Source organism: Cheilinus undulatus, linkage group 7, assembly GCF_018320785.1.
Source record: "Cheilinus undulatus linkage group 7, ASM1832078v1, whole genome shotgun sequence".
Taxonomy (NCBI): Eukaryota; Metazoa; Chordata; class Actinopteri; order Labriformes; family Labridae; genus Cheilinus; species Cheilinus undulatus.
Window position 1 is genome coordinate 6,697,330 of NC_054871.1, and position 9,578 is coordinate 6,706,907.

Below are 9,578 nucleotides of genomic sequence, written 5' to 3' on the forward strand. Positions count from 1 at the left end.
TTAAAGTTGTCCCAACAACCCAGATTCTACAAAAATATATATAAAAACAATTGCTCGGTTTACATATTCAGAAAGGAGTGGGAAGAAGTATAAAATGTATTTAATCCCACCCCTCTCCCAAATAAAGTGATAGTAAACTAATTAGGTTCCACCTCAATATAAACCTATGCAGTAAATCATTTTCTTAGAGCTATTCTAACATCTTACAATAAATCTTTCATGTGACAAAATAAGTAACAGACATTAATTTTGATCAAAAATAGTCTCTGTTCTTCATTACTGAATCCTGATATGGGTTTCCCTAAAAGAAAAATGATATATGTCATTAAACTGTAAAGTTATTTACAAATATTAGAAACACTATGATTTATGGTTAATTTACAGTATGTCATGATACATTCAAGAATTAGCATCCTATTTGCAGTCACAGCGAGGCAAAAAAAGGTATAAAAATAAATGAAAGAAAGACTAAATAAATGGCAAAATAAATAACCATAAGCAGCTGCCAGCCATTTTATTCTGCTTATCCGGGGTAGGGTCGTGGTGGCAGCCGTCTAAGCAAGTCAGCCCAGTTATCTTTCCCCACCAAATTTTTTAACTCCTGGGGGATTCCAAGTTGTTCCCAGATCAGATGTGATACCGTATATAATCCCTTCAGTGAGTTCTGGGTCTACCCCCGGGTCTCCTTCCAGTTCGACGTGCCTGGAAGACCTCCACAAGGAGGTGACCAAGAGGCATTCTAATCAGATGCCTGAACCACCTCAGCTGGCTCCTTTCGACGTGAAGCAGCAGCTGCGCTACTTTGAGATCCTTATAGATGTCCAAGCTCCCCACCCTATCTCTTAGGCTGAGCCCCGCCACCCTCTTGAGGAATCTCATTTCAATCGCTTGAACCCGCGATCTTCTTCTTTCGGTCATTACCTAGAGTTCATCACCATAGGTGAGGGTTGGGACAAAGATTGACTGTTAAATTGAGAGTTTTACCTTCTAGCTCAGCTCCCTCTTCACCACAACAGTGCGGTACAACATCTGCAATACCACAGATGCTGCACCAATCAGCCTGCCGGTCTCTCGGTCCCTTCTACCCTCACTTGTGAACAAGACCGCGAAGTACTTGAACTCCTTAACTTGGGGCAAAGACACGAGCAACCCACCATTTTCCGGCAGAGAACCATAGCCTCGGACTTGGAGGTGCTGACCCTCATCCCAACCACCTCGCACTCGGCCACAAACCGCCCCAGTGCCATAAGCACCTTGTAGTATTTGAACACCCTCCTCATTCATGTACCGTGTAGAAATAATATTCTGAACTGTTTTATGTTTGGACATTCTTTTAGCTCCACATTCAGACAGTTCCATAGTTTCCTCTCCACAGACAGAAACACAAAAACGGTTTCTCGTTGTGCGTACATTCATCATTTTAAAATTGGATCATAACCCTCTTCTCTTTCAGTGAACAGTTTTTGAATATTTTCAGGTAATAAATGTTTTTGCTTTGAATAGTACTTGCGCTGTCTGCAATTCCACATGAACTGTAAATTTGAGTATTTTTGAGTGCAGTAATAGTGAGTTTGTATGATCCTGATGACCAGCCCTCTGTGTGATCCGTATTGCTCTTTTGCAGGACAAACAGTGAATGATTTGTACTTTAGTAGTTATTGCCCCAGACCTCTGCACAGTAATTCAGGTAATAGGGTTTTTCCTGGTTAAATAACTTGAGTTAAAAAAGGATGAGTAGATAGATATGGTAGTATCTATAGATTTTGTAGTGATTTGTAATTTAAAACCGTAGAACCTTATTCATTATCACGGGCATAGCACAGGGGGGACAAAGGGTACTGATTACCCGGGCCCACAGGCAGGGGCCCTTGAGAAGCCCACAATGGAAACAGTGTTTTTATTTTATTTTATTAGTAACTAGTGTCAATATTGAATCAAAAGCAACTAAATGAATCAGTCTACAGACTGAAATTTTTATAAAATGTAAAATAAAATACTGGGTGGCCTCTGCTCCTCCCTTAAAAATGTCTAAATGGTGTAGTCCAGCACTGTGGAATAATGGAAGTAAATTCAGTTAAACCATGGTGAAAATATTGCTCATAAATGGGGAAGTTATGGTTCAAAATATATTAAAATGTAAAGATATTCGTAAAACCTACCCAACATCTGTTGCTTGGCTAGCCGGTCAAGGGGGGCCCTATGCAATATTTTCTTTGGGGGCCCAAAATCCCTAGCTACACCCCTGTTCATTATTGCAATGCTTTATTGACACTTTGACACTGGTTTATTTGTGTTTAACATGTGATTTCCAGCTTTTTTTAGTCATCAGTTGTCACCCCCAGAAATTTGATTTCATTAACTCTTTCGACATTCACCCCATCAAATTGAATCTGTATTTGTGTGTTCATTCTGCAGTTTCCAAAGAATTTTTTTTTTTCAAGTTTAATGATCATTTATTTCTGTCAAACCACAGTGTAATTTTTCCCAACTCTGTGCTGGTTTCTTGTATTAAAAGCTGTAAATCACTGCCAGTACAAAAATGTTTGTCATCTGCAAAAAGCACCATCTTTAGTGGTTTTGATACTGTGCAAAGATGATGATATAAAAATTAAACCGTTTAAGATCCAACACTGACCCCTGGTGGACACTACAAGTAATGTTCCAAAATGTTAAACAATAATCACCAACTTCACAAACTGTTTCCTGCTTGTCAAGCAGCTCCACACCCAGGGCTGGAGCAGGACTCATTTTAAGCCCTGGAGTTTCATGGTTCAGACCAGCCCACTTTAGCTAGAACATCAGCTAGTCTGGGCCTTGTGTTTAATTGACAGAGACAATCACACTAAGCTCTATACTGGGGCCTGCTACTGCTGCTGATACAAAAATTAAGTTTAAAACTTTAAGAAATATTTTCTTGAGTCAATGAAGGCCAGTTCTCACAATTAAAAAATAAAAACTAATATTTTTATTTCATAATTTTGACTATTTAAATATTATTATCTTCTATGGCACTCAATTTCTAAGTACAGGTTTTATAGCTGCGCTTGTTTTAATATTTTTCCATTCATAAAACGTGTTTTTCCCCCAATCATTTGTTGGCCAAGTTAGTTTTCTTTACATATCATGTCAATACTGTACTCCTTTCTTTACATTAACTGAATCCTACCTTTCCCTGAGAGAGGTGTGGTCAGGGGCGGAGTCAGACAGCTCGTTCTGAGAAGGGCTGAAACAGAGGGATTTTTAGACATGCAAAAATCAAATACTGGAGTGTGTTTTAAGCAACAAACTTCACAGGCATGTTTTCAGGACCTCTGAGAGCAATATAAACTTGTCTTTAAGGGGTAAAATATGTCCCCTTTATGGCTGGATTCAAATCTGTTGCTAAAAGCTTGTTCAGGTTCTGGTTCATCATGAACTGTTAGGCTATGACTTCAGTTCCTCATTCCAGCCATCATTTCCCTCAAAAAATGCATTGCATTCTTTTGTCAGTTTTTCTCTTCCATCCACATCCAGGGAGATTAGCCACAGTTCCATGGGTTATAAACTTCTTGATTATATTACACACAGTGGACAAAGGAATTTCAAGATTTTTGGAGATGGTCTTAAAACCTTGAGATTCTTCATATTTTTCCACAATTTTGCTTCTTAAGTCCTCAGACAACTCTGGGCTCTTCTTTCTCTTCTCCATGCTCAGTGTGACACACACAGGCACACAACACAAAGGTAGAGCCAACTTTTAGACATTCTAACTGGCTTCAGGTGTGATTTCTAGATTGCCAGCACCTGTTACTGCCACAGGTGAGTTTAAATGGGCATCAGATGCTTGAAATAAAATGATTTACCCACAGTTGTAAAAGGGTGCCAATAATTTTGTCTGGCCCATTTTTTGAGTTTTGTGTAAAATTATGTCAATTTTTCTTCTGCTTTTTTGTGTTGTTCCAATGCACATAAAGGCAATAAATATGTGTATACCAAGAACATTTATAATTGCAACAATTTCTAGAAGAAATATTTTATTTTCTGGAAAAATTCCAGGGGTGCCAATACTTTCATCCAACATAATAAATGTGTTTTGTTCCAGCTGGAGAAAAAGTTGACACGCAAGAAGCTGTACAAATGGACCAAAAACATGGACGACCATTCTGAAGTCCTGGTCCACCTGCCCAGGTTCAAGCTAGAGGGAGACTACAAGCTGAACGAGCCCCTCGCCAAACTGGGCATGACAGATGTGTTCAGTGCAAAGGCTGATCTATCGGGCATGAATGGAGAGGGAGGACTGTTCCTGTCTACGGTGGCCCATAAGGCCTGTGTGGAGGTGAACGAGGAGGGAACAGAGGCGGCTGCAGCCACAGCGAGCATGGCAATGTTCTGCATGTCTAGGAGGGAGGAACACTTCAGGGCTGACCACCCCTTCCTCTTCTTCATCAGGCACAATAAGACCAAGTCCATCCTCTTCCTCGGCAGGTTGTCATCTCCTCAGTAGACACAAAGATGTTGCAATGCATGCAATTCAAATAAAAAATGCTCAAAATTCTTGAAATGATGCTGTATTTTTTCTCTTAAATCATAGATGAAAGTCTTTTTAAATATTTAACAAACCAGATTAGAGATTTTAGGGTTCAGTTTACTTATATTACCTACCCTACCTTATGGTCAAAACAGCACAGCATTGCCACTTTCCACAGAACCAGGCTGTGTGTGTGCAAGTTCCAGATACTGACAAGGATGATACCTACCTGTAGTGGCTATCTTTAGACTTCTTTCTTACTCTTAAGTCTCTAAACCTTACTTCTTTCGTAACCACTCATGAGTGACGACGTGGCAATGTTCTACACATTGAGTGGACGTACGGCTCTGCACGGCCATGGTAAAACAACCGTGTTGCTCCGCGGCCCTCCCAACCCTCACCTATGATTATGAACTCAGGGTAATTAACAAAAGAATGGGATGGTGGATACCAGCAGCATTAGTTGTCCTATGAGGGTGGCTGCACCTTTCAAGCTGTCTTCGTCTGGGCACCTCCCTTTGGTCTTTGGGTATGCTCTGCTGGGAGGAGGAGAGATTATATATCTTGTCTGGTCAGGGAACACCACAGGATCCCCCAGAAGGAGTTGGAAAGTGTCACTAGGGAGAGGGATGTCTGGGTTGATTTGTCAAGTCTCCTGCCACAGTGACCTCACCACAGATAAGTGAAAGAAAACGAATGGATGAATGGATGGTTGGATGGATGGAGGTTAGTGTACACCATCTCCCATGGAACAGCAATTTCTCCTCCTAAATCTACCTGTCTCTTTCAATCACTTGTGCCCTCTGCAGCCTGACCTTTCGTTTCTCAAAATATATTTTAGCCTCATTTAAAAAAGAAAAGGTGACTTAACTGCTCATATAACCTATCCTGTGGGACTGTATTTCATGTGCTGTGGGCTTGTTAGTTTTGGGAAACAGACTAGAATTCTAAAATTTTGATTAATTGAAAAAAAGGGAACAAATCAATATTACACAGTTGCTATAACCTTCTGAGACCTGAGCTTTTGTCTGGAATACATTTTTAGTTTCTCTTTCTCATTTAGGTTAAGTGGGACCTTATAGTGTAAAAGTCCAGCCTTATGTTTGAACAGGATTAGTTTTCATCTGTGAAAATCTATAGATATATAAAGTACCCCAAAATTTTTCAAATATTCCCCAAATATTTCATAAAGCCTAATTATTCCAATATAAAAACTCACCCCATGAAAATTCTTCAAAATGTCAAAGCAAATTTCCCCTCAGATTTATCAGATTCCCAAATATTCAGAAATACATCATCCAAAATTTCTTTGGAATTGTGAAAAAATTCTCCCAAACATATTCCCTGCAATTTCCAAGAAGTCTTGAAAATTTCAAAGGAAAACCCCACCCACATTTTCCTTGCAGAGCAAATGGTTACGCCTGTTTCCGTGTTTCTCACTGGCGAATCCATCTTGCAAAACTCCCATCTGAACCGTTTGGGCCCAGTTAGAAAGTGACAGGACCAATCAGCACTGAGGCACAGTACTTTCATGCGCGGAGTTGTGACGTAAGCAGGCAGCAACAAGAGGCTGGTGCAATTATGGCGGAAGAGTGTGGACACTGCTAAAGCGCCAGTTCTATCAGAAATGACGACATTTCTTCGTTAAAAGAAGAACAAAGAACAGCACTGAGCTGTTTTCTTTACAAAAAAGACAAAGGTCGTGTACTGGCATGTCTACAGTCACCGTTGTTCACATCATGCAGTTCTGTTTGGCGTTTACTCCTTCATAGGAGCGCAGCTTGGTAGTGGCTACGTCATGTGTTTTGTTGCTCTGGTTGGCCCGTAAAGATGTGACAGACAGAACTTCATCCAATCACCCTCCGAGTGTTTTTCAAAGGCTCTGCCCTTTCCCAATTGCTGTCTGGTGGTTTTCCAGATGGATGTGTGAAACAAATCCATCCGGCGTGCCAGGTTACACCCAAATAATTTCACAATAAAATTCCACAAAATCTACAAATACATTTCCCTAATTCGCATGAAAATACCAAAAATATTTCATATTTCAAAATATTTCCCACAAATGTTCAAATAAACTCCCCGTTAAAATACTTATCCAAACATATCCTAAAATTTCTATTAAAAAAATCCTATAATTTTCATAGAAAATTGCCCCTTCATTTCAAGCAGATTGAGTGCACACAAAAACTGTGAGTTAAAAGGAAAATTTGCTTTATTTTTATTGTTTTATTGTGAAACCGGAACTACACTCCAGACATGACTGCTGCACTGTGTCACTCTTCCCAGTGGTTCACTCAAGAAATAGTTCTGAGTATTTGCTTCATGTGTCGTAATGTTACATAATTATATGTTATTATTTCATAGCGTGGTGAATGTACAGGTTACAACTTGTCCACGAGAGCGTTTTGGAGTTGTTGGATTGTGTATTTGATGAGTTTGATGAGGGAAAGCAAAAATTCCACCTGCTAAAATAACGTTCATGGTGCAGCTGGTTTAACCGTCCCCCCAGATCTAGAAACAGCATCGACAACTAAAGGAAACAAACGAATTACTAAGACTATAGGAATTATGGCAATGGGCAAATTTGCCAAAATGTTGAATTATCCCTTTAACATCCAAAATAAAAGTTCAACATTGCATCAAAAATATTTGGTTCAGAAGAATTATTCCCCAAAACATTGTTTTTTAAGGAATAAACATGTCTTTAATTCTTTTTAAAGTAATTGTTAAAATTCCTAATATCTGCTGGGCAACGTAAGGGCAATCTGTTTCTTAATTCTGAAGTTTGTAGGCAGAAGCACTGTTTCCTTCGTTCTTCACGTTTCTTCAAGCGTTTTTTTTCTCTCACATTTTTCTCTAAATAGGACCATAGGACCACCTGTAGTTGCAAATCGGAGTAGTGGGGTGATTGAGATGTCTTACAGTCATGAGTATTGGCACCCCTGGAATTTTTCCAGAAAATACACCATTTCTCCCAGAAATTGTTGTAATTACAATTTTTTTTTTTTAAGATTTATATTTGGGCTTTTTCATGCCTTTATTTGATAGAGGAAGGACAGTGGATAGACTCAGTACAGGGAAGAGAGTGGGGAGAGACATGTGGTAAGGGGCCACAGGCCGGATTTGAAGCCAGGCCGCCCGCCTACATGGGTAGCGCCTTAAACCACTCGACCATCTGCGCTCCCTGCAATTACAAATGTTCTTGGTATACACATGTTTATTGCCTTTATGTGCATTGGAACAACAAAAAATCTGAAGAAAAAAGACAAAATTGACATAATTTTACACAAAACTCAAAAAATGGGACAGACAAAATTATTGGCACCCTTTTACAACTGTGGGTAAATCATTTTATTTCAAGCATGTGATGCTCGTTTAAACTCTCCTGTGGCAGTAACAGGTGCTGGCAATCTAGAAATCACACCTGAAGCCAGTTAGAATGTCTAAAAGTTGACCCAGCCTTTGTGTTGTGTGCCTGTGTGTGTCACACCAAGTATGGAGAAGAGAAAGAAGGACCGAGAATTGTCTGAGGATTTAAGAAGCAAAATTGTGGAAAAATATGAAGAATCTCAAGGTTTTAAGACCATCTCCAGAGATCTTGAAATTCCTTTGTCCACTGTGCGTAATATAATCAAGAAGTTTATAACCCATGGAATTGTGGCTAATCTCCCTGGATGTGGATGGAAGAGAAAAACTGACAAAAGAATTCAACACTGGATAGTTGGAATGGTGGATAAACATCCTCAGTCAACTTCCACACAAATTCAGGCTGTCCTGCAGACTCAGGGAGCAAAAGTGTCAGCTTGCACCACACGTGGCTATCTGAATGAGATGAAGCGCTATGGCAGGAGACCGAGGAGAACCCCACTGCTCACAAAGAGACTTAAAAATTCCAGACTGGAGTTTGCAAAAATGTACCTGAGTAAGCCTCCATCCTTCTGGGACAACATTTTGTGGACAGATGTGACTAAGGTAGAGCTTTTTGGAAAAGCACGTCATTCTACTGTTTACAGAAAACAGAATGAGGCCTGCAAAGAAAAGAACACAGTGCCTACAGTCAAACATGGTGGAAGTTCAAGGATGTTTTGGGGTTGTTTTGCTGCCTCTGGCACTGGGTGCCTTGGCTGTGTGCAAGGAATCATGAAATCTGGAGACTATCAGAATATTTTGGGCCTTAATGTAGGGCCTAGTATCAGAAAGCATGGGTCTGTGACAGAGGTCATGAGTGTTCCAGCAGGACAATGACCTAAAACATACCTCAAAAAGCACCAAGAAATGGTTAGAGACAAAGCGCTGGAGAGTTCTGAAGTGGCCAGCAATGAGTCCGGATCCAAATCCCATTGAACTATGAAGAGATTTCAAAACTGCTGTTGCAAGAAGGCACCCTTCAAATCTGAGAGACCTGGAGCAATTTGCAAAAGAAGAGTGGTCCAAAAATCCAGTTGAGAGGTGTAAGAAGCTTGTTGATGGTTATAGGAAGTAATTGGTTTCAGCTATTTTTTCCTAAGGGTGTGCAACCAAATATTAAGCTGAGGGTGCCAATAATTTTGCCCGGCCCATTTTTTGAGTTTTGTGCAAAATTGTGTCCATTTTGTCTTTTTTCTTCAGATTTTTTGTGTTGCTTCAATGCACATAAAGGCAACACATGTATACCAAAAATATTTGTAATTGCAACAATTTCTGGGAGAAATTGTGTATTTTCTGGAAAATTCCAGGGGTGCCAACACTTTCATTCATGACTGTATAAAATTGCTTACACTAATCACACTGCAAGAGAGCAGATAGAAAAAAGAAATTCAAAAACTATCTTAATACACATGAAATTACCCAAGTTAATTAAACTCTAAAAGGTCAATGCCAAAAGCTCATTTTGAAATTTTGTAAGGCATGTCCCCCCTTCTTCTTCTCTGTTTAATTTCCTTTCTTCGTCACTGATATTCATATTCATTATTTTTGGTTGAACACGGGTAGTTACTCTTGCCCGCACACCAACACAGTAGGTGGCGGTAATGCATCTTAACGCTGGTTGCTACCCGCCAAAAAAACAACAAAAAGAAGAAGAAGGGCTGTA

General features: G+C 39.7%; 1 protein-coding gene across 1 annotated transcript; it reads left to right on the top strand.

Moving 5' to 3' along the window:
* The first annotated feature begins 3,774 nt into the window (after positions 1–3,774).
* Positions 3,775–4,517, top strand: LOC121512773 (leukocyte elastase inhibitor-like). Its single transcript, XM_041792212.1, has 2 exons — positions 3,775–3,798; positions 4,082–4,517. Exon 2 carries the CDS (start codon positions 4,130–4,132, stop codon positions 4,481–4,483), a length of 354 nt encoding a protein of 117 aa, XP_041648146.1. The 5' UTR covers positions 3,775–3,798; positions 4,082–4,129; the 3' UTR covers positions 4,484–4,517.
* The last annotated feature ends 5,061 nt before the right edge of the window (positions 4,518–9,578 follow it).

What these genes read in the sequence shown, in the direction of transcription:
- LOC121512773 (XM_041792212.1), top strand. Translation starts at nt 4,130, where the DNA reads ATGGACGACCATTCTGAAGTCCTGGTCCACCTGCCCAGGTTCAAGCTA.